Source organism: Argiope bruennichi, chromosome 4 (assembly GCF_947563725.1).
Source record: "Argiope bruennichi chromosome 4, qqArgBrue1.1, whole genome shotgun sequence".
In the NCBI taxonomy this organism is placed as follows: Eukaryota; Metazoa; Arthropoda; class Arachnida; order Araneae; family Araneidae; genus Argiope; species Argiope bruennichi.
Genome location: NC_079154.1, coordinates 65,270,007 through 65,297,093, shown reverse-complemented (window position 1 = coordinate 65,297,093; position 27,087 = coordinate 65,270,007). Strand labels below are relative to the sequence as shown.

General features: G+C 25.0%; 1 protein-coding gene across 2 annotated transcripts; it reads right to left on the bottom strand.

Annotated features, from left to right (window-relative positions):
* Nucleotides 1-27,038, bottom strand: LOC129965511 (uncharacterized). 2 transcript variants are annotated; one of them, XM_056079478.1, is made up of 10 exons: nt 26,774-27,038; nt 25,898-26,063; nt 20,947-21,077; nt 10,483-12,007; nt 9,207-9,330; nt 8,364-8,533; nt 5,446-5,619; nt 4,922-5,101; nt 3,269-3,320; nt 1-134 (listed from the first exon to the last, which is right to left on the bottom strand). In XM_056079478.1, the coding sequence occupies exons 2-9, from the start codon at nt 26,056-26,058 to the stop codon at nt 3,296-3,298; spliced, it is 2,490 nt and encodes an 829-aa protein (XP_055935453.1). In that variant the 5' UTR covers nt 26,059-26,063; nt 26,774-27,038; the 3' UTR covers nt 1-134; nt 3,269-3,295. The 2 variants fall into 2 exon arrangements, with proteins under 2 accessions (XP_055935453.1, XP_055935452.1); XM_056079477.1 differs by having other exon boundaries at nt 26,836-27,036.
* Between the last annotated feature and the right edge of the window lie 49 nt (nt 27,039-27,087).

The window sequence follows — 27,087 nt, the reverse complement described above, 5'->3', positions numbered from 1 at the left end:
CAAATTTTTATTCACCAATAAAACATTCATATGGTTTATTTACATTGGAACAGAACTTCTATTCAAAGGTGTTCAATGAAAATTTACAAGAATAATATCTCCTTTCAATTCAATATTGCATGGCTGTTAATTATCTGGAAAAAGAAAAGTCAACTATCAATCTTGCATTAAAATTAAAATAATAAATACAAATATTTTACATTCAATAATAAAATGTGCAGCATACAAATACTGCTCTAATTTTGCTTATATATTTAAAAATATATGAGCTCATGGAGTTATGCATAAATACATAAGAAATAAAAATAAATAATTATCTTAAAAGCTTGTGAAAATTTATAAATAATTAATAAATGCATCTATTTTTTTAATACATAAAACTGGTGCAAGTTCAGTTACATCGAATATGATTGGATTTTCAAAGCAATTGTTTTATTTTTTAATACATAATATTTTAAGATTTTATAAATTGACAAAAGAATATTCAATTGTTAATTGGTGTTCAAACAAACAAATGGAACATATTAATATTATTGTGGGGGCCATGATTACTTTTACAACTACTTTTTTTTTTCTCATTCAACTGTGAAGCAACTAATTCACATTTTATATGTATTCCAAGCATATAAAAGAATTTTTGATTTTACAAGCAATCAATTACATACCAACAAATATAGTTCTAGTGATTTTTTAAAGAGGGAAATCATTATATACAAATTATTAACACTTAGCAAAATTAATATTAAATTAAAAGTAAACAAAAATGAATTGATTAAAAAAATTTTTTTAACTTAATCTGCTTATAGAGAGACAATAGAAAAAAGCTACTGCAATCAATAAAACAGCTGGGAAGAATTTGTTTGCCAGCCTCTCACTCTACAAAATTTGAAAGTAAGTAATTTTTAGTAACAGTACTCTGACAACAGCACCGAAATATTTCATCGCATAAAACACAATTTTAAAATGTCCCAGATTATGAAACTATAAAATTATGAATTTAATCAAGGGTAAAAAAAAATGGCATATACATTAAAAAATGAAAAAAAATTAAGTGTGAAGAATTTATTTATTACCAAGCATTTTAAAAGAAGTAAGAGCATTATAGAATAATTTTGAAATGGCTTTAAATGAAAAATCTATGTTTTTGCTAGTTAACACACACACACATATAATATAATGTATGCTGTCATTAATTTCAAAAGAGAGTAAAGAAAACAAAAGCAGATAAATGTTTCATTGAATCCAAGCATTATTGTAAGACTATCATTGAACTTAGATATTATATTACTTCTTATAGATAAACAGATTCTAATACTTTGAGGGTGATTGATTGATGCAAAGAGAAATTATTTGAATTATTTATTTAAACTAAATTAAAAAAATCCAATATATTTCTTGTTAATTAGAATACATTATTTTCATGAGACCATAAACATTTGTATCTGATAACTGAAAGATCTTTGGCATAGCAGGTACTATCATCATTTCTTTTTTTTTTTTTTTTTTTTTTTTACTGTAAGTGGCTTCTACTGTTTTTGAATCATTATAAATGTTCTTATTCATTGCTTGAAATACAGTCATTATTTTACTCATGCTGATTCAGTTCTTGAGAAGCTATATATTATTGGAAGGCTAATTCATTTTTAAACACACAGATAAAACTTAAAATTGGTCCTTTTTTTTTTTTCTTTTTTTTTCCAAATCACATCTTTAATCCAAGAGCAATTAATATTTGTTTGCACTAAATACAACAGCTGTAAATTAACCTGATATATTTGATAAAAGAATGCTTTCATTGGAATTATTATAAATGAAGCATAAAAGAAGATGAATTTTTAAATATTAATAGAAAGACATTAAAATTTCTATTATTTGGATTCTATGAAAAAAAATGTCTTACTATTAAAGTTAAGAAGTTCTGTGGAAAGTTCAATGTCGTATTATTGTTTGTTATAAAATAGTAACAAATATATTGCATACTCAGCCCTTGCTTTATTTTTATATCTTAAAGAAGAAATCTTTTGAATCTATAATATTTATCAAAAAGGACAAACTTGTGTGTGTTTTTTTATCCAATTCTGACAGAAGTAAGGATATTTAATTGTTGTTTACTGACATTCTACTAATCCATGTCATAATTTTATGTTCTGAGAATTCCAAGAATAAACATATATTATATATTTAAACTAATTTTTTTTTTAAATATGAAATTTTTTTTAGCATTTACACATTAATATTCTATTGTAAGAATTTATTTATTGGTAATTATGGAGAACCATTTATTACCAATTTTCTTGAATGTCCAAAAAAGGCAGAAAAATTTATGATAAATCAATACTTTTTTCTAGTTTATAGATTTCCGCATTCAAGGCGGGAGAACTGTTCAGTAGTTTAACATCTTGAATATAATTTTTTTTTAAAGGATTTTTGCTTTTGGAACAGATTTAATTTGGTCATTTTCTAAAATAGAATATAAAAGGTTCATTAAAGTTTTATTAAATGTATGATTATGAAAACAAATAAAAGTTGTTTTTTTTTTTTATGAATTTCAACTGATGATGAATTTAATTCATCATCAGTAACTTAGGCAAAATGTTATGTGAGTCATCAAATGTACCCAAGGAGTTAAAAAAGTTATTACATGTCAGCACTCTTACTAACTTATAGTTATCAGATAAGTATGCCTATATTATATTAATCCTGCTATTTTCATTCCATATGAAATAGTACCGTTATTTCTTCCTTTTAAACTTTTAATTTTGTGAAAGATTTTAATACCATATAATTCTAAATTTTGTCAATGGAGTTATTAGTATATTCAAAGCATTGATTTTAAACAGAGTAGTTAAAAATATTTTAGGGGACTAAGTTCATTAGGATTGGAAATTTGGTTTTTATTAGTAACTTGCATAGAAATACAATTTTATCATGTAAAATTCTATAACTTTTTTGGTAGAGGGAGGGAAATGAATTGGAAACTAGTACTCAAAATCAGATTAAAAGGAAATTAAAAGCATTGTATGTTTCAATCAAAACCTTAAAAAAATCTTCCAAATAACATGAAACATTATTTTAATAATTTCTAGAACATTAAGAGTATTTTAAAAGTCATACAGAAAGAAATACTGGATTTGACAAAATCTGCAAACATTTTCATTTGTAAGTACAAAATCAACAAATAATGCTTTATCAGTAGGTACACTAATTGCAAATAATATTTCATACAACTACACTATTTGAAAAAAACATTTTGATCAGTGGCACTTACAAATAATCACTTGCTCTTTTATCCTTATCACTGAATCATTAAAGAATCATTTCTGAAAAGAAAATATATTAATAAGTCTAAGTCATTAATTTGAAAAATGGAAAAACAATTGGTTAGAGAATTCGCTATTTGTCATGCTAGATGCCATTAATTTGAAAAACAGAAAAATCAACAGATTTCCATTTGATTTGTTATTTGTCACGCTAGATCTCTTTTTAGTGGGAACAATTTTTGCAACAAAGAAATATTTTGTGATAGCCATTAATGGAAAAATGAAACATTTATAATTTTAATAGCTAATCAAAAGAAATTTAATTTTTGATATTTAAAAAATTTTGGTGAAATTTTCCAAAAAGATTTTGTTATATGTATTAAAATAGAATTGGGCTGAGAAGGATGCAAACAGTGTTTTTGTTATATGTATTGAAATAGAATTGACTAGAGAATGATGCAAATAGTGTGACTATGCAAAGTTTTCATTTCAAAGATACAATGAAACCAACTGATTTTCAAAAAGAAAGATACTCTTTAAAAATAAAAATTGATTATACATACATCTAAATACCATCCTCTGATTTATGCAATTTTCACATCTGTCAATCAGAGGAAACGTTGAATGCTTACAATCTCAATACATTTACAGAAAGTTAACGGCAATTAATAGTTATAGCCTTAATGGAAAGTCGTTTTTTTTTTTGTGTGTGTGTGTGTGTGAAAAGAAACAAAAGGTTGAAATTTTTTACTAATATAAGACCTCTTTTTTTTTTTTAAACTAATGGAATAAAGTTGATTAATATAAAGATCTATTTAAAAATAATTTATTTGAATTATATCTAAATTTTCTTATGTTCTGAAAAATTGTATAGGTATTATCAATTATCATTGGTATTATGCAAAGAGAAATGAAAATAATAATAAAATGTGGCAAGCATTAATCCAGAATTATTCACCTCATTTTATTTGTCAAATCCAAATTTGCCCAAAAAAAATATAAGAAAATGAAATAAAAATCATATAACTACACTTTAGAAATTTACGTTTAAAAAAATTGTTTTTTATCAGTTTATTAAGAATTTTTTTTTCTTATTAATTGTTTTTTTTAATTGTTATTTTTGTGATTAAATGTTAACTTTATATAAATAATTTAATTATTTATCATTAGCATATATCCCTTAAATCCTTAATTCAATGTAACAAACTAGTCTTCTTTATTAAAGTAATTTGTATCAAGGTCCCACAAGTAACAACTTTTGGTCAGTCCAGCCCTGCATTGAAGAAGCAGTTATATAAGTTTTTATAACCAAAAATGTTTTCATGCAACTCTATTCTGTATCCCAACTAACATTTTTTAAAATCATGATTGAATGTATTATTTCAAAATATAATGTATGATTTAATAATCTATGTAATGTATGACTGGACATAAAAAGTCCAATATCAGTTTTATAAATTAAATTTAATTAACAAGTAAATTAAATTAATTTTAACAGTATTTCAGTAAGTATTTATTTTTGCTCTTTCATAGCTAACGACTTGGTGCTGTTATTTTAATGAAAGGTATTAATATCATCTGAATAAAATTTCAAAATATAGGGGGGGAAAGTGCGTTGCATTCATCTTTGTCAGATTATAAAGTATTAAGAAAAAACTCACAGTGAAACTGATGTATTGCCTGAAACTGATCTGTCTTCTAATTCATATTTGGGTGTTGATCCTCCAGCTTCAATTAATCGTTCCAGTAACTCCATTGGTGAAAATTTCTTTCCTATAAAAAGTTGTCTTTGCTCACCTTTTCCACGGCTGTTATTTATAAGATTATATCGTGTAGCTAACCTAAAGTAGACACCATATCAATGTTACTGTATTAAATATTTTTCTTTGCATTTCATCTTTTGATTTAAATTTTCACTTCTCTTTCATTCCATAAAATCCAGAAATAATGTTTGAAAAAGAACAATAGAGAGAATTACTTATTTATCAAGCATGCACAATTGATATGAACATTACCTAATGCATACCAATACATTAAATCTTTAAAAAATTATATTCTCTGTTTGAAATTGATCTGACTTCCAATTCATACTTAAGCATTGTACCTAAATCAACATTTTTATAAAACAATCTTTTGAAAAAGGTCTATCAAATTAAATAAAAAAATTAAGTTTTTTTATTCTTACTTATGTATTTCTTTTCTTTCTTCTTTATTGAATTCAGTAGAAAAAATCAGGTCACTGGTTGTATTGGATTGGCTGAAATCTTTCAATAAAGCTTCTATTTTTTGCTTAAAACTTTTCTCTTGCGCCTTGTTTTCGGAAAAGCCTAGACCATGACCAAACTTATGGTCAGTTGCTCTGAAATAAACATTATTTTACTTTTTCACATGAAAAAAAGCAATACATGCTTCTTAATATTCATTCATGATAACTGAATTTTATTTTATTACTATTACTTTGTTGCTAGTGCAGTAATAACCTATAAAAAATTATATCAATTTATCAACGTTTAATTTTTTAAAAATGGTGAAAATTTCCAGTTAAGCAGAGTGTACTGATTACACTGCAGAAAATGAACAGATGCTTTTCTAATTTTAGTACTGCTGTCATTAACTTAAATAATTACACAAGAGACTGTTTATATAATCATCACTTTTCTTTCAAAAGAGAGACCTAAATATGTATGAGTAAAATATGTAATATTAATTTAATTTCTTTTATCAACAGCTTTCTTTAAGATGCTGGTATGAATTAGAGCAGACAAAATTTTTTACAATAATCAATATAATTTTTTTCCGGTACTTTGCTAAAAGTATATACTGATTCATTAGTTTTGTTAGAAAATATATTTCATTTAGGAATTTAAAATGCATATGAAAAACTGTTTTCGCTCCAAAAATTATCTAATTAAACATTCTTATGAAAAGTTTTGGTGTCTATCTGAAATTTAGAAAAAATTTTACAAGATAAAGGCAGTTTTCATTAAGGAAGCATACACTTCATTTATCACATAATTTGCGTACCATATAATATCTTCATTTCATATTATTATTTTTATTACATTCAATAGGGAAAGATAACAGAACTACAGATTTTTAACACAGGTAGAAGAATATGTTTAAGAATATTGCAACTAATTAAAAGAAATGTCAATTAGAAAACAATACAATTTTATTGCACAAATATAAACAAACAAAGATTACAGGAATTTAAAAAAAAGCAATTAAATAATTTCTAAACACAGGTTTTAGTCAAAGTGTTGCATTTCATTTTGTGGCATGTGAACAGAAACTTGTTTGGAACTGCAATCACTGTGGTCTTTTGCAGCTTTTGGATTTACAATTCAGAATGCTTTATCATAAAAAATGCAAAAGCTTTAGTGCCCATAGAATGCTATATTATCTACCCATTTATCTCTCTGTGCTTGCATGAGTATATGTGCATGATTCATTTTAGAACAGTTAGGTTGATAGGAAAAAAACATTTTTTTGAAATAATTTGAATTTATTTTCCCATGGAAGGCTATGATTTCTACATGATGACAAAGGTAGAGTAAATCTATTCATCCAAGACCAGAAGTAAGAAAAGTTTTCCCTTCAATGCTTTTACTAAAAGATTCTTCCACCGATTTCTTCAATAAAGAAATCTTACGTATCGTTGAAAAGAATACTGTGAGTGTTAGGAATTTTTATCCATGTTCTTGAATTTTAAGAACTGTATTAATCATCTACTTTTGAGAGGACATATTAGAAATAATTAAATAAAAAAAGTGGGATTTAAATCATGAAATAAGATAAAATTTTAGAATAAAATAATAAGGGGTAAATGAAGATTAAAAAAATAGAAAATTAATTGAAAATTTTAAAAAGATTAAGAGATATCAGTACACACATTTAAAGACCAGCTAATTCTATAACAACCATTCATCAGCAAAGGAGTTACTATCATCTTTAAATGACCAGTGATTTTACTACAAGAAGGGAGGCTTAAGACGTTTTTCAGACAATTAAAAATAAATTATTGAAAATAAAAATAAGATAAGTAAATTATTAATTAACTAACCACCTTTGACAACCAGTTTGTTCGCCCAGTTTATCAACTATTCAGGTTGTTAAATGATTAATTTGTTATGACTGAAAAATATTAATTCAATCAGTATATTACAAAATATGAAATAAAAGCGGAAGTGAAAATCTTATTATTGTGTTAATGACTGGTAAAAACACGCAACTGAATATTTTTTATGTATAGTTCGAATTCCTTCATACATTTAAAAAAAATTCTTCAAATATTAACTGAACTGTATATATATTACTGTACAAATATTAACTGTATTAAACTGAATTAAAAATTAAATTCTTTTAAAGAGGAAATTGTGCAGAAATGAAATTAATATTATTAAAAAGATAATTTTTTCAGTCTTAAAATAATACAAAGATAATTTTTTGTAAGATAATTGTTTTAGAAAATATGAATATCAATTTCCATAGAGAAAAAAAGATACGGCTAGACTTAAAATTAATGTATTAATTTTGACTGAAAAATTAAAATATTTTAAATCCAATTGTTATTTTTTTTTTTTTTTTTTTTTTTTTTTTTTTGCAATCTTTAAAAGCCATTTGTTACCATTTCTGGTATCCATCCAGGCTAGCAGTTTTTAAGAGAGTTTTAGGCTGAATGGTCCTATTTTGATGTGCTTGTTGAGAAACCGTTAATTAATTAGAAATCTTATCATGATTATTTATCTCGAGATGGTTTAGTTTATTTTTGTGCTTGATTAACTTTTTGTCTAATTTCTATTTCTTTATTTCATTTATATTTCCTTTCCTCTGGCTGCATGCACTTTTTAGTGCGATGCTGAAACATCTCCAGAATATTTCTAATATTTTGCAGCTCCATTAATTAGCTGAAGCATTTGATTTAATGCATCTGTAAAAATACTCAATGAATGAAGCAGTCTGAAATTTGTATAATGGTTTGTTGATATTTGAATGTTGACATTCTGAAGTAAGTAATAAGTCATAATTACTGTGCCATGTAACATTAGTGCTTTATATAGAGAGATTACTCAAAAATTATTTAAAAAAAAGTTTCTATCTTACACAATTGGTTCTATTATGCCACTAGTTTTTCCGATACCACCACCAGTCCATCCCATTGATTTCAACATCTTACAGCCTATATTACTTTCAGATAGAACACTTGAAGGATTCTCAGCATTTAAGATGTGACTCCGACTAATAATGAAACTTTTTTCGATTTCATTTTTCATCTAAAACAAGGTAATTCATTTAAGCATTTAAATATATGCTTAATAATAATAATAATAAAAGCTAATAATTACAGAATAATAATATAAGCTGTGTATTTTAAAAAGCATTTTTGTGCATATGTTTTTATTAGCATCTGGTATAAGTTGTTAATAAAGACTAAAAAGAAAAACTAATAAGTAAAGGTAGCATATTATTGTAATGCATTAATTTCTTATTTTAAAAATAAGCCTAAACTCATTCAAAAGGCAAATAATATTAAAAAATACAGTATATTAGATAAACAATGCAACATTTAAATTTTAATCATCTTTAGTGATTCACTATTTCAATAATGGCTTGATGTAAGCATTATATTATATTAAATAATTTGACAACATTTTTTTAAGGTAGCTTTTCTGATACTGATATACACATTTTTATTGTTAAAAAATATTATCGTCTTATAGTGATGAATACTTGAGATAACTATAATGATGAATTATCAAAGCATTATGACTATATAACGAATATTCAAAATGTGAATGAAATTCTGCAATATGTATTCTCAATATGTAAATATATACAATCTGCACTCAATTAAATAAATTTAAATACATAAATTCATTGCTTTTCTCAGTTAATAGATAAAAAGTATAATTGAGAATAATAAAAATAAAAATGGGAAACATTTACTTTAATTGTGTAAAAATGGTTTTGCAAAAACTGTACGGCATTTTCAATAGCAGCTGCTTTTGCTTCTTTTTCTGCTAAAGCCAGTGCTTTTCCAATTTCTTCTCCTTCCAAAGTAATGGAATACCTTTAATAAATAATTTAAACAATATTTGTATTGATTAATCTCAAAAAATGAATATCCACTCATTTACAATTGGACTAAATATATTGCATTTAATTTGTAAATATAATAATATCACATTTAATTTGTAAAATTAGTCAGTACTAAATACTTGGTAAGTATTCAAAGAGCCTTTTTGTAATACTATGAAGAAAAATGATATGTTAGTATGAACTTTTTTTCATTTGGTACAAAATTGTTGTACCATATGATTATTAGTATACTTACCATATATTTACTAGTTTTATTTTTTATTTAATTTAGGTAAATACATGAAATTTTTTTCATCAAAATATCCATCTTTTATGAAAAGCATTAACATTATCATTTCTATTTATGGAATACAGGATCAGTTGAACTAAAAAAGAACAAATTTTGTATTCTTCAAATTTTTATTAATTTAAAATAATTTGAGATGCAGAAGAAATCTATACTTTTTGTGAATTCAAAATATGTTCGATAAGGCTCATTAAGCAGTGCCTTTTCTTCCATGAATTTTTTTAAATTAACCACTATTATTTACAGAAGTATTCCCAATTACTCCATATATTATGGAATATTTAAAAATAAGTATTTCACTTCCAGTCACAGTAATGAATTTATATGAGAAATTACTGAATTTCTCATTATTTCAAAAAGAATTCCTCAGGATGCATTTTACTATCTAATGCAAAAATATTTTCTTTTTATGGAATATTGCATATAAACTATCATAATATCATATATAAATTATTGAATACCTTCAGTTTGGAATAGTTTCGAATTATTTGTTCTTTAACTATTGTTAGAAAATAAACCATATGCTTTCTAGTTAACTAAGTCGCTATTCCTAATTGCATGAATTTATTTCTAATTAAAACCATTTGATAATCCTCACAGAGTTATTATGCTGATTTACTCCCATACATGTTTATATCTACTCAGTAAACTTCAACATAACATTTTAATTACCATATGCTTCACTCCCATGTTTTATTTGCTATAATTCATTGGAATTATTCTAATTTGTTTAGAAATTTTAGATAATACTGCTTGATTTTAGATTACAGTCTTACATATATAAAATATTGTTATATAATTATTTTTATAAGAACTCAAAATAACACAAAAACAAACCTGAACATTTTGGCAGAATTTCCTGATCCATCCACTGGAATTTCTTCAACTTCATGTCTTACTATCTTTTTACACTTGTTTGCAGTAATAAATAAAATATGACCGGCAGAATTTTTATAGCTATTTTCACCTAAATCAAAGACAATTAGCTGTTGATTTCTAGAATTAGTCAGTAGCCTGTGATTTATTCTAAATGATTTAAGTTTACTTTTTGAACCACTATTATCCTGATGATTCCATTCACTGCTTGGTACAGAAGATAAATTTTCAGCAACAAGAGATTTTAAATAATTTTCAGTTTTTGGCTTTTTATGAAATAGTTTCTTTGACTCACTTTTTTTATTATTTGATAAATATTCTTTATCTCTTGAGCTACTATTCCCTTTTGAAAAATAATAATTTATAGTTTCATCAGTATTCATATCTGTTACAAAACCGTTTGAAGATTCAAAATTTCTTTTTAATGATTTCACTTGAGTTTGATCATTTTGTTGTTTTTGAAATATACAATTTTCAATAAAATTTGTTAAAAGATTAAGACCTTTTTCAGAAGCATCATTCTTAGCTTTCTTTTTACTAGATGATTTGGACTGGCAGATAAATATATTTTTAATAACAAAATCACAATAAAAAGCACGCTGATTCAAAAGTGAATCAGGATCCTCACCAAAATGAAAGAAATATACATCCAAGTCACATTTTAATTTAGCAGCAGCCTCCTGAATCATTCGAGAAGCAGGTACTTTTGTTTTTTGTTTGCACATTTCTGTCCTGAATTTAACATAAAAAAGTTTCTGAACAATTTCCAATATAAAATGCAAATCAGCATACATTGGATTTTTCTCCATCTCTAATAGCTGAGACATTAATTGTTTTGATTTTGATTTCAAATCTAAAGATATTTCAGACCAGAGTAACATAGAGTTTGTGGCTTTTATCCAATTTTGTAATTCTTCCTTTAGATCCTCAAGAGTTTTACATGGTAAATGTGACAAATTGATTAATATTTCTACACCATAATGCACTGCCTTTTCTTTAGCATATTTTTCAGTAGTATCTCTTCCAGTAGCAACTAAAGTATTTCCAATATAAAACTGACAGCAAATCACTGAATCATCTTGCAAAAACACATATTTAACAGCATTTTCTAGGCCAGATACTTCAATTGCTGATTCCATACTTTCAAGAGGACTTTTAGACTTTTTTGGTATTGCAGTAGCAATCTTTTGTATCAAACCAAAATCAGGAGAATGCGATATTAAAAAAATAGCATTGCTATTATCCTTTAGTAAAGCAGTACCATTACTATCAGTATTAACAGAAACAGTGTTCTTATTAGAGTCTTTTGGATCCGCTGATGTTCTAGAATCATTTGAAGCTCTAGTGTCACAATTAATATTTTCATTTGAAGTTTTATCATAATCATTACTTAATTTTGACACATCAGTAACTTCATTAGGAGAACAAAACTTGATGAATTTATAGGGCTTGACAGAGATTTCATCAGACAAAGTTCTCTTACCAACTACAAAAAAAAAAAGACATTAATACAAAAAAAGTTACCTTTACCTTAGGTAAATATAAACTATTTTATGTTTATTGAATTATATTCAAAATAGATAAACAATAAACTTTATATATATATAGTTATATAAAACCAGAAAATTTTTACAAATTAGTAATAAGTTTAATATATGAAAAACTAGAGACAATAATTAAAAGTGTTAAATATTTTAATACAGTTTTCTCTTTTAAACATATAATTACCAAAATCAATTTTGGATAATTGCTACAAATAGGAAGGAATTTCCAAAATTAATTTCAGTTATCAGTCCTTAATTGTATCATATTTGGAATTTGTTTTATTACACAATATTATAGAAACCAAAAGTAGTTTTATAAAAATTATATTTTAACTTGTCATGTGTTATGAAAACAGAAATTTATACTTCCATATATCTAACCTGATATTTATTATTTTCAATCTCTTCATCAATTTAAGGATTTCAATGTATCTGAATTATCATATTTAATCCTGATTTCCATGATTGTATAACTTTAAAGTATTTATATATTATTTTTATTTATCAGTAGATTAGTTAAATTTACATCACATGTTGAAATTAGATAGGCTATTTTAAAACCAATTTTTTGATTTTGAAAGTCAAATGAAGAAGAAAAATATTTAAAGTAGAAATTTATAAATAGTTTAAGATACAACTCATTTGATATGGAAATAATAAATTAAATAGGCATAAATGCTAAAGATGTCATTAAAGCATTCATCTAGACCAATTAAAAATATGTGCAGCAAATGCAAGATAAAAGAGGTTAAAAGATATTATAAAAGCTTTCAATGAATATTTTAGCATACTAGATATGCAAATTAAAATGGATCTCCACATTTCTTCAGTCTTTTATTCTTTAGGCAATACATACTATTTTCTTAAACATGTTAAATTTTTATTTATTGTCAAAACATTATTTGCATATCCTTCCAATTCCGCTCAAAACATCAGGTTGACAATTGTAATAAATTAATATAATTAAAAAAAATTTAAATATTAAACCAAAATCATGTTATGCATAAGTTAGACAATTTTTTTTCCTGTCCAAAAAACTCGCACTTTTGCAAAATCATTTTCATAAAATAAACAAAATCAAATGCCTTTCCAATTAATGTCATTTTTTATTGATGGTGAACGTCATATAAGTTGTTTACTACATATATATATACAGAGATATATATATATATAAATACAGATTTTATTATATAATGAAATTCCTTAAAAATAATTCTTTAATATTTGAAATATTAAACATCCTACAGAAATCATCAAATTATTGTAGATATTTATTTCTGGCATAACACACCTTTTGATATATAATTCTTTGATCTAGGAAAGGAAAAGGAGAAAAACAGATGCTAAACAATTAGGGATTGTTCTCATATTACTTTCCTGGATATGCTCTGAATCATCCCCATCAAATCAAACAATCTGTTAATTTCAAATTAACTAAACACAAAAAATAATCATGTTTTCTTTGAAAATAAATAAGGCAAATCACTAAAAGGTGGAAATCTAAAAAAATTGAAATTTCCATTAAACAGTTCTTAAAAGTTTTAAGTGGTGAAAAGAAAAAAAGAAAAAAAATAGTGAATTTAATAGCATCTAGAAAAGAAAAATGATTTTAAAGGTAGTTTTAAAATATTTTCACTGCAAAAGAAATCTGCATGGTCAATTTAAGTCAAATGATTATAAAACCTTTAATTTCCTGTTCATTTTTTTCTTCAAATAGATCATTATGATGAATAAAACATTAAAATACTTGATGTGGTAAAAAATATAATCATAAGAATATAAGATCATAAAATCTTCAAGCAAATAATGTTTTCTTTTCGAAATATGGTTTGCCCCCCCCCCCCGCCTACTAAAAACCTTTTTACAGTTATTACTCATTTAAACTGATTTCCTTATTGGCATCATAAAATAAATATAAAAATGCAATAAAAATAAAATTATTTGAATCCTTAATTTATGTACATAAAAAGAATTCTATAACTATTAATATGTTTTCTTATGAACTATCTCACTTTTAAGTAAATAATAGCACTTCATTATATTTTTCAGGTCAAAATAAAATATATATATATATATATAATTGTAGATAAACATATACTCTTAAAACATGTAATTTTGGTTCAGTTCTTTAAAATGATTATTGTCTGACAAACTCACTTTTACTAAAAAATTGCTGGCTATATATATATTTAAAAAAAAAAAAAAAAAAAAAAAAAAAAAGAGCTTACTTAGACATTATAAACCAGTCTACCTATCTGCTGTGTTAGAATACTTAGCTATGAGGGATAGAATATAATATTTCCTTTTATCAATAATATTTCTATTTGTGATTTTTTTATAATTAGTAAATTAATACATTGTCTTATTTTGAAGGTTAAAAACATTAAACTTTCTTATATATATATATATATACATTATTTCAGTTGTTCTTTCCAACTAATTATCGAAAGTTTGCTATTATCAAATGATGAAATTCTGATTTCCTTGATTTTTCAGGATCAACTTCAAAAACTACACTTAAACATATGAAATTATCGCAAGATATTTCATTTATTTGAAAAACACAGATTTATTATCAGATAATGTCTTTATTCTTTTACTGAGAGACATACTTTGATTGATATAATTATGGTTTTTCATACCCTTTTTTGCTTCCACATCTACTTTCAGGTAACATAAATGCAGTTTATGATTCAATGGCCATTAAATATCATTGATTAACAAATACAAGTTAGTCATTTTAAGCTGAAATGTATTATTTTCAAATAAAGTATTTAGTCTTAACTATAAAAATAGCCATTAAAAAATCTAATCTACTTCATTTATGATAATATAATTTCAATACATTACAACTGACAAAAGGAATGGCAATTTAGATGATTGCTTTTCCATGATTTAAAAGAAACTATCAGAACAAAATTAAGTAAAAATGTTCTGGATTTTTCAAAAATAATGAAATTCTTCTAGTCTCTTTGTATTATTAACTAGCCACCTTTGGTGACCAGTTGATACATAATTAATATTGATTGTATTCAGTTCCAATCATTTCTTATCCATAATTTGAAGATTTCCACAACAAAGTATTTCAAACAAACATGCATTTAAATCATATTATCTTAACAGTTTTACAACCATTCTATTTATTGTATATTCTAAAGGAATCTAGTAAAATGGCATTGCAGCAACATTGAAAAATGTGTCTGTATATATAATCCTTCCAATTAAACACTGTTTACAGTATATTATAATTTCCCTGTTTGATTCTCACAAAGACTGCACAGATAATAAGCCGAATCTTGATTTGTTAGTTTTTAACAATGAAAGAAAATTACACAACTTAATATTTGATGAAACAAAGAAAATAGTTTGAATTCTGTAGCAACAATAAATTTATTGTTGAAAATTATACAATATTTGTAAGTAAAAAATTGGCAAAATTCAAGAAAACATTCCATGGCAATTAAGTTGGTACCATTAGAAAGATATTTTGAATTTTAAAATGATATAAAAACTAATTTTGTGCCATAATATTTCAAGGAAAAAAATTTCAAAATTTCAAACAATTTTTAAAATTCCAACTAAAATTTCAAAAAAAAAAAAAAAAAAAAAAAAAAGCACCTTGAGACAATAAGAGGTACACATTCCCAATATCCAAAATATATTTGAGCTGAATTTGATACCTTAGCTTATTTCTTAATCTTATTTCAGTTTCTTATTTCTTTCTTCATTGGTTTTCAACAATAGAAAGTAATATCACAATTAATAAATTATGAAATAGAGTAAATGGTTTGAAATTTTATTGCAAAATGAAAGTTATATTCTTCATAAGAATATTCTTCACAAATGCTCCAAGTTACATATTTTCACTCTCCAAAATTTATTTGAGTTAAATTGGTAGCTGTAGGTCAAATAGTTTAGACTATGGAGCTCTAATTGGTTTACACATATTGTTTTTTATTTTAAATAGAAGTATATAAATTCAAAATATTTCATTTTTATTTAACTTATTACAAGAATAAAAATTAAATAAAATTATAGACAATTATGAGAGAATTTCCAAGTAATGAAAAAAAAAATTTTAAGTCTGAAAAGTAATTTGAATATATTACCTTTCTGATGAGGTTTTACATCCACGTTCTATTTATAAATAAAGAGAATTGATTTATTTATTACAAACTGTAAATTATTTTTCGATATAATTTCTTTACTAATTCATCTCAAAATTTATAAAGATAGTGCCCATTTTATTCTTTGATTATTCTGTATATTTTTATTTTATATTTATATATAATTAATACTCTTGCTGTTGTTTAGGATGATAATATTTAATAATTTTTCATAATAATAATAAAAAATTAAACAATTTTATCAATAACTGATAAAGCTTCCTTAAGCTTTACGTATTTGTAAATAAAATTTAAAGCACACATAATGTGTGCAAATACATATATCACATATTAAATCAGCTATAGATGACTATGTGATGTAAATGTCAATGGAAAAAAAGTAAAAAAAATATATAATAACAGCATTCAAAAGAATGACAATATGCAAACAAATGAATGCCTTTAAAAAATATTTAATTTTTACTAAAAAAATACTTGAATATAAAATATTCAAAAATAATCTCTCATCTTCAGCAACTTTATTTTTTTAAAAAATAAGAATGTGAATTTCACAAAATTATTTTTAAAAACTGCCATACAGAGCATGTGAATATATCTTATTAAAAATATATATATATATAAATCATAAAAAATTCAATAAAAATATTAAATGATTGTGATGAAACTTATTAGAATCTGCTTTAGATTTCATATTATTTATAAGCAAAATCTATTCAGCTATTTGCATTGCTATATTGAACAAATTATTCATGTTTTTCATTTATATATATATTAGATTTTCCAGAAGAGCTGCATATTGGTGGCATGCCACGTGAATACTACTTCTTGGTCAAAAAAATAATTAAGCATTTAATTTTTCCTAGTGAGAGACTGTCACTAAAAAGAAAGAAGAATCTTAAAAAGTTCAGCAGAAGAATAGCTTTTTGCTAAAAGATTTTGCCTAATCTCGATCCCTCAATGAAAAATTAGGATAGAAATAAAACAACACAGATTTTAATATAAATTTTATTGTCATTTGAAGGATGAGAGCAAGAAACAAAACACAGAAAGAATGAAATAAATGACAGTTTGAAAACATAAATTTTTTTTTTGTTACGAAGCAAAAAAAAAAAGTTGTTTTATACCAAACAATTCATACTTAAAAGATAATTTTTAATTTAAATCTTATTAGAGAGTAAATAATTTTATGTAAACAAATAATTTATTTACTTATATTTCATTATAAAGTTATTTTCATCATTAAAAAAAAAAAACTGAGATTTTACCATGGTAGGCTAAATTTGGGACTAATAGAAAAATTACAATGCATTAAATCTTTTAGTTTATATATATAAAAAGAAGTCTAGAATTTTTGAAGACATTTTATTTTCACAAATCCCATGCATCTTTATCTAACATTCATAGGCAATGGAAGATTTTCTACAGGACCATATACATCGTCAAGATGGAATGCTGGTAATTATCTTCTAGAAACTAAACATAAAAATAAGCAATTACTTTTAAACAAATATGTTTTTAAAATTATATTTAAAAAGATTAATATCTTAATGTAAAAACATAAACTAATGATATAAAACATTATTATTCAGAATGTATAAAGAACATTTTATTTTAAATCATAGATAGTTATCAAAAAAATTAACAAAACATTCAGTTGCGTGGTAAACAGAATATAAATTATATACTCATAGAGAGACTGAAACATTCACAGTATATGCCACCAATATACAGTATCCACTGCATAAACATTTTTACTTTGATTATAACTTATGCAGCAAAGGTGAAAATATAAACTATTTACTTAACTTTAAAATTTGTATTCATTTAAGCTGAATAGATTACTAATTCTAAGAAATATGAAGAAAAAAAATTAAGAAAAATTTATCAATATATTTTCAGTAATTAAGACAAATAAAGAGCCAGTCCCTCCCCCTTCCTAGACACAGAACTAATTATTTATTTTTTTAAAAAAAAGTCATGGTATTTAGGCAGATCATTAACAACAGTTGCTGTACATCCACCTCTTTAACTTTTGAAAAAAAAAAAAAGTTCCTTATGTATTCTCTATGCGAAATAATTCTTGATAGAGCCATTTAGCTTCAATCATTGGCCTGCTTTTGCAAGTTTTTATTTGATATGAAAACCTATGACTCTTACATGAACATCAATGGCTGCATACCTAACACTTTCCATTATCAAGATCAATTCTAAAACAAAACTTTTAAGTCTTCCAACAGCTTTAACAAATGGACCAATGTAACCAATTTATTTCCCAATTTTACAAAAACAGATGCCAGCGTCCTGGCATAGGGGCAGCGCGCCTTCCCCGTAATCTAGGCGTCCTGGGTTCGAGTCCTGGTTCGGGCATGGTTGTTCTTCCTGTTCTATCTATGAGAGGTGTGAATGTGCCCCCCTGTAAAAAGGGGTTGTGCAAGCGAATGTGATGCGTGAGTAGCTAAGACGTACTCTTGGCCCTAGTTGGCGCTATTAAAACAAGAGACGCTCCCTTGGCTTAAAATCACTGACTTCGTCAGCGAGCTTGTCCATGGCAAGTGCCATTATAAACAACAACAACAAAAACAGATAATAAATCAGAATGCCCCATCTTCACTTCATAAGATTAAAACAGTATTTTGCATTTGCATGAGTTTCAATCATTTTAACGTCTCAAGAACACTAAGACTTCGTTTCAACTGTTTAATGGATAGAAACTTTTTATTTAAAGCAATATAATATTGTACGCTTGAATTCAAAAACTTTCATGCAGAATTATTAATAATAAATTTAAAATATATTCAAAATATTACAACTAAATAACGTTTATTCAAAAATAGAATAGCTGAGACCCCAATTATTCTAGATCTATTAAAAGTTCTGCATATTTTGAGGAATTAATAAGTAGATATGGAGATTATGCTGATGAATATTAATTTTAAATTATTTTATTATTTAAATCAGAAATAAACCTTTAATTAATTATTTGTGTTTTAGATGTAACAGCATTGGCACACTCTAAATACAATTTATCTTCCTTTTAAAATTTTTTGACTGAAGAAATATTTTCTTTATCAGTAATATTGTTTTAACTTTATGGTTCATAATTTCTTTATTATTCAAAACAACTAATATTAACAATACTATTAACTCTTCTAAATAATATGTAAAGTTTTTTTTTTATTTTATCAATTAAACCAAATTCTTTCATTTTACAAGGTCACCAAAAGAAACTAATGGATGTATTCTGAGAAACTGCAGCAAAAATTAAACATCTTCAAAAAATACTGTGCACTTTTACTACTGTGCACTTTTGTATGATGCATATGTAAACCTATTATGCATAAGCCATTTTCTGTTTTATAATAATGCACAGTTTTTATTGAAAACATTTCTTTTTAAATTAATTTTGCATGCATTTTTTTTTTAAATTTTATTTTCGATTTTGCATAATGTTTCGTACTAGGAAAAAAATTATATCTCTCTTGTTTTAACAAAAAATTAAAAGTATAAAATTATGATCACAAAAAAATTAAGTCAACTTCTTTTTATGATTAACAATAAGAATATGTGATCTTTTCCCAACATTTCTTAAAATTAACAAATTACCATCATTTTGGAAGGACACATGTCCTTCCAAATGTAGAAACTTATTCCAAAATGTAAATACTGATATAAAAGCATAGCATAACCAAACATTATATATTAGATCTTAATATATGCAGCAACAAATAAGATTCAAATATTTGCAAGCAATATTTTCAGTCTTATAAAGTAAAGAGTTCCAGACATTTTATGACATCCAATTTATGACTTCCAAGTTAAAATTTCAACATATTAGATTTTACACAATTGCTCGGTGTAATTACACATTGTAATGAATTACAATTCAATGCGAAACATGTATAGTATACTAAAAATACATGTTTCAAATAGTACTTTAATATGTTGTTCAAGGCATTGCTCTAAAACAACATATTAACAAGAATGGTGATTGAATATAAATTACTAAAGAGACTTCACTTTAAATGTTTTTAGAACAGCTTCTCCCATTTTTATATATCTCTTTGACACATCAAATTCATCTAGCTTTTTTCCATATTGTTTATCAACATGAGCAATCTACATATTCTTCTTTAATATATGAAAGGTTAAACATATATTTATCAGGCATTACTAAAATAATTCTTCACCATCTAAAACATCAAAAATTGAAATTTTAATGCTTTTCGAGTTGCAACAAGTATGACACAGTATGTATTCCACACTACACATTCAGGATAATGATTCCAGTATTTCAACAAATGTCAGTGCAAATTGTTGAAGAAAGAGGGATCAGGAAAAAAAAAAGAAAAGATCTTTGTTTTTACAAAGGAGTATTTTTCTTTGCTAAACTTTTCAAAATACATGCTTTTACTATGAAGTTCCTAGAATAATTTGATGTTCAAGTCTTCTTACAAAGAATATGCAAGTTAAATGCTAACTTGTTTTTTTTTTAAATATACAAGAAGGAAGCTTAACAGCTTTTTTCCCACAAAATCAAATTAAAAATCTATGGCTTATGGTATAAATTCTAATTAAAAAGTGTAAAAACAATATTGATAAGTGAAAATTGATAATGGAAGAAATAAAATAATGACAATAGTTGATAAAAAAGATTAATAGAATATATTTTTTACAATGAAGAAAAATGATTTGGGTATAAAACAAAGCTAAAAAATATTCAAACCTTTAAAAAGAAGTAAAGGAGAAATAAATACCTTTCTTTGGCTGCATTTCTAATTTTTCCTTTCTTCTTCTTTCCAAATCTGCCTCTGCTTCTCGAAATCTTTTACATCCTTTTAACTGGCATGATAACTGGTAAACTTCACGCATGACAGGTTCTGGATAACTAAAGAGTAAAAGAAAAAGTTTATTGTCAACTTTTCGAAAAAAAAAAATATCCTAACAAAATAAATTACATTTAAATATAAAAAAGTAAATACTATAAATCTTAAGAAAAAAATTGTAATCTAAAATTTATTTTAATTTTTAAAAAATTGTTAGAAACATTTTGTTTAAATGGAAAACAGCTAGAAATATTAATCAGAATAACAAAAAGAAAATTACAATTGCCAATAGTTATTTATTATTCCCTTATAATACTTAATATTTATGCTGAAAACTTGTATTACTCAATTTTTACAAAGCATAGATAAATACTGTTTATTTCAATAGTCAGCTGGTCTAAAAAAATTATGTTTTTAGAAAATATCGCATACTGAAAAACTTCATAATACAACACACAACAGTATATATGTTAGTAGAATTGCAAGTAATTCCATTAAACATGTCACTTACAAGAGGAGGACATAAACTGAAAAACTGAGTTCTGATAAAATTTAATATAATGGTAATATATTTTTAGGATGTTAATTCATTAAAATATTAATGTGCAATAGTCAGCCAATTTTCAGAAAATGACCCTCAAATTTTCGGCTTATACAAATTAAGTGTCTTCTGAGATGAAGATCTGGACACAGTGCAGTCGAAAAAGCATTGGCTTAGACCTAAGAACCTAAAGACTTGATTAACACCAATCAAAAGACCTGAGTTAGGTCTTGTGTTTTTCCCTTTTTTTCCTTTCAAATTAATGTAACAATTTACAAACAGTTTTAATTAATATGTTTTTCAATATACACAAATAAATTTTCATTCTCCTAATTCTTGAATTATAATTTATTTTTTAAACAAGGTTGACACTCAAATCAGGAAAAAAAAAAATTCCCTGCATTTTTCCTATACATATATTCAAGATATGAGAAAATGTGTGAACAGCACTCATGTGCTAGTTATAATGGATATGATATTAAGGAATGGAAAAAGTAAGGAAAGGAAGCAACAATTTAATATTATTCAAAATAATAACATATTAAAAGATTTATATTTATATACAGAAAAAAAAACTATTTTATCTTGATTTATTATCTAAAATTTAATCACAAAATTCATATAAAAAGTAGGTAGGCTGATATATTACCTCTCACGCTCTTTAACAAAATTAAGAACTCAGGTGAAATAAAACAAAAAAAAAAATCATTTTTGTTATCATGATACATATCATTTCATGACTACTTAACAAAACACATAACAAAGTAAAATTACTTTTCTTATTTATTCATTTTTGCCAATGTAAGTATTTAGGCATCAATTTCTGCAGATTTTTCAGCCATCAGTTTCATGGAGCTAATGAACCTAATCCGCAACTAATCAACATTTCTGTATGGCCTAATACATATTTTTTAGCTATTTCACTCTCAGCAAACATACAAGAAAATATTCTCAATATATCATTGAATGCATTTATGGTGATGCAACAAGTTTTTAAAAACATAAAAATTCAACATAAAACATAAAAATTAAATAAAAATTCTTGAACTAAAAATTTCAAAATCGGTTTATTTTTGGACATTAAATTTGATGTATTAGTATTTGACATCATCTCTGCCATTCCTTTTAGATACAAAGTCCAATATTAATTATGATTTTTTTTTTTTTTTAACTGGCACACAATTTTATATGTCTCCCTTTAATGGCATAACTAAAAGGGACCTGTTTTCCCATATTATTTAGGCTTATTATTTCTTTATAAAGCGAGCAATATACTAAAAATTGATTTTGTGGAACTTCTCGCACCCATTCAACAAAATCAGGATTGATTTTTTTTTATCCATCCAATTTGTATTACATACAGATTTTGAGCAGTTTATTGATTTAAAAATATTCTCTAATCTATTCTGAATAAGCTTAAAGTTTCACAAATAATAAGCAATTGTTTAAATAATTGGTATAATTTTTTTGATAAAGGCATGTATATTTATAATTATTTTTCTTCTATAAATTACATCTTAATTCAAGTATTAAGTGGCTAAAATTTATTTTTGCATATAAAAATAAGTGACATATTAATTAAAACTATCTTCAAATTGTTAATTGAAATAATTTTAAATACTTAAAAAATGCATAAAAATTTATAATTATTCTTCTTCTAAAAAATAAATTAAAATTCAAGAATTAGGGGTATAAACATTTATTTTGTATAAAAAAATGAAAAGCATATTCATTTAAACTATTTGTAAATTGTTTGTAAAATGTTAAATTAATCTGAAATAATTTTGAAAGAAAACAAATAAAAAGCATTAACCCAAGCATGAACTTAGGTCTCTTTAATACTAAGCCAATCCTTACTGACTGCACTGTTCAGACTTTAAACTGGAGAGACACATTATTAATATATAAGGTTTCTATAAAGTTTGAAGACCATTTTCTCAAAATTGGCTTGTTATTGTGCTTTAATACTTTCATTGAAGAACATCCTTAAGGTATATAATAATTATATGAATCTCATCCTGAACTCAATTTTCCAACCTGTGCCTCATTTCCTCATGTGCAACAATGTCCTCATTTGAGGACACTGTCCATCTAGACTTCTTTTTCTTTGTTCGCCTCTCTTCATGTGGAAGGTGTAATTAGATATTTTGCAGAGAAGATGTGATGCTGATTCTGTGTTCAGGGAGCAGTTTTGTTTATTTATCTTTGGATGCAGTAAAAGTAACCTAGGTTTGAAGCCAGAAAACATTTCACATTTAAGATTTGTATTTTTTTTAGACTGTTACTTATATTTCACCTACTGCTTTATTTTTTGCTGTCTTTTTCTGTAAATATTTAGTTTTATATAACAACAATTTTTTTATTTAAACTTTTATAATGCTTATTATTACATTCGGCATGTAAGAATTATACAGCTAAAGATTTTTTTTTTTTTTTTTTTAAAGTTCAAGTATTTCCCTTGAAAATATTTGCTATGCAGTATAAAAAAATGTGCACAAAACATGAACAATGTGCAACAAATTAATTTCCTATTATGTGTTAGACGAAAAGACACTTCCACACATTTGCATACCATATAATAAATTATTTTTAATAGTTTTTTATTTGATATTTTTCACTTTATTAACAAAATTAACACTTAACTAATAAAATTCAATTGTAAATATTTATTTTTAGCTCTTTAATTGGATAATTTTTATTTTTAGTTAAATTAAATACAAATATGTTATTATAATTTATATTATATTGCAATAGTTTTTTAATTATTTATATTTACAAGATTTAGTTTAGAATTTTTGTAGTGCATATATCATATTTTGTATAATTAATACTTTAAATGCTTCAAATTATCTAGTACATGAATGAAAGTGTCTATATACCTAAAATTTTCATAATTAGTGCTGTTGTGATAAGGAATTTATGCAATTATTTAAAAAGATTTCCTTACACAGAGATTTCAATTTCCTCATTTGAGGACACCACCTCCTGCAATAGGAAGCAAATTAAAAGAAAAATTTCTGACTGCAAAATCCATGAATATACAACATATTAATAACATTGATTGTGTTTTTTCATTATATTTCATAAATTTTAATGGCCTACGCCAGAAAGGGTTAAGATGTTTTTAAAGATTTCTTAAGAAATTGTTGGAAAAACGGAAGTAATCTGCGACAAATAATGTACAACCTAAGGTACAATTTTTGGCTATTTCACTATCAGTGAACATATTTCTATTATTGAATATATTAATGGACAAATGTGACATAAGTTTTAATACCTATTAAAGTTCAGGTTTAAATTATTGTTCTTGAACTAAAAAGTTTAGAAATTGACTTAATTTCAAATTCGATGTTTCCAGACTTGTCATGTTATTTTCTGCAGTATTCTTTTTAGTCCAATATCAGTGGGGACCATTTTGAACTGGCATGTAAATTTGTATGTCTTCTCCTCTTGGTATAATTATTAAATGTCTGTTTTCCCATATCACTTACTATTTTCTTACAAAGCAAACAGTATACAGCAAATGAATTTTGAGGAATTTCTCTAACCTATTCCAACATATCTGTATTAAATACGTATTTTTAGCTCATTGTTTTAAAACATTTTCTAATTACCTCTGTATATGCTCACATATATAACAAACAAGCTATTCAATAAACTCATGTGCGAGTGAATAAACACCACCACAATGCTTCTGCAGAATGAAAATTATTATTCCTGCGAAAGAAATTTATTTTATTCTTTAATACAGTTATAGCAGTCTTGCACATCCTCATTAGCTGCAATTCAGGAATCTCATGGAAAGATAACTACCATTGCTGAAATCAAAATTAAATTTATCTATACAAAACAAAGGGAAATGAATAGCAAAATAGCGAGTTTCTGCGATCACACAGTTGTTCCATTTTTGGTGGTGCTGTTATATTTTTTGTATTCTTCAGAGATCGGTATTTTTTAAAAGAAGGAAAAAAGAATTAAAGAGATTAAAATCCTCCCCCCTGCATTTTCCCAGCTTTTACAGATATTTTCAAATTTCTCTATATTTTCTTGATTTTTAAATTCTTAGTATTTTTCCAATTTTTTAGATGATTTTAAAATTTTCTGTATTTTTCTGGTTCTCCTGGTGCCTTGGCAACCCTGTTATCACATATCCCTTCTTTTTTCCTCATATTTTTGCTTTATGGTTCAAATATTGATTATGATGCAAAAAATATAACCAATGCAAAAAATTTCATAGTATAATAAAAGTATAGCAACTTTATTTGAATTTAAACCAGTAGAGTGATAATTATTAGCTATCTAAACTTATTCATTTGTATAACATAACCATATTCAAATTACCTGCAATGTAATAATTCTATGTTAGAATAGGCCTGAGCTAAGCATAGTAATCTATCTAATGAATAATCATTCTGGTATTTTTCCATAAACTCTCTTTTCAACTCCCAGTGAGGTCCAGTTTCCCAAGGAGCACGATATTCTTCAAAATCAATATGTGCCATAGCACCTAAAAGATAAGAGTATAAGGATATAAAAATACAAACCTTCAACATCAATATAAAATAATATGTTAGATAAAATAAGAAAAGAAGGAGGAGAATTAGATATGCATTTCAAGAGTCTAACTCTCAAAACTAAATATTTTTATTCTATATAAAATTTTATATTAATAAAAATTATAAAAAAATTTATAACAAAAGTATTAAAAAAAATTTGATTTTCAATTTCATGTTATATTGTTATTTGCAGCACATGTGTTTAGTATCTTTATTTCCTAATATGTAAATATTTTCTTTATTATGCATTAACATTTAAGGTTTTGTGCTCGTAACATTAATTAGATTATTAATATTAGTGTATGCTTCAGAAAACCGACAAAGTTTTGACATCAATCTACTGCTGCATAATGCTATATTGTGAAAAAAATTATAGTACTCTAAGATGAAACATTATTAGACGGATATATTATGAGACATTCCTACACTTCTTTCTCGTCTAAAATCTGACACCGATATGAAAATATTATTCTTGAACAGCATTCATACAAAAAAGTTTACAGTGGTGTACATAATATAAATACAAAGTTAGACGAAATCAATCGCATTTATTCCATTTTGTTTAATAACCAGCATTTGATTTATAATAAACAGAAACTTTAATTGCATGAAATCGATATTAATAAAAAAATATTATGAAAAATTTATTAGCATATCATACTTAACAGGCTGTATCACAGAAGGTTTGAAATGGTACAGCGTTATAAAATAAATGAAAGAAACCTGAAATTTTGTCACTGAATTGATCTGGTCTAGAGAATAAGGATGTTTTCCTATAGCTGTTTGATTTTAAATTTGTTTTTCTTTATATTTTATCAATTTTTTTTAAAAAATAATTCCACGTTCCAATTTGAATTACACTTTCTCCATGACCATCCAAAAACAGTTAATTTTACTTTCATTGTCCTAGTTCGAGTACATAATTTTTTTTAAAAAAATTGGGAAAAAAAGAAACTATTTTTGTTAAGTGTGTTT

Coding starts and splice junctions, on each gene's coding strand:
- LOC129965511 (XM_056079478.1), bottom strand. CDS start 26,058: ATGGCACATATTGATTTTGAAGAATATCGTGCTCCTTGGGAAACTGGA. Junction 12,008..20,946: donor AGAAATGCAGCCAAAGAAAG/GTATTTATTTCT, acceptor TTTTTTTTGTAG/TTGGTAAGAGAACTTTGTCT. Junction 5,102..5,445: donor GAAAGAAAAGAAATACATAA/GTAAGAATAAAA, acceptor TGTCTACTTTAG/GTTAGCTACACGATATAATC.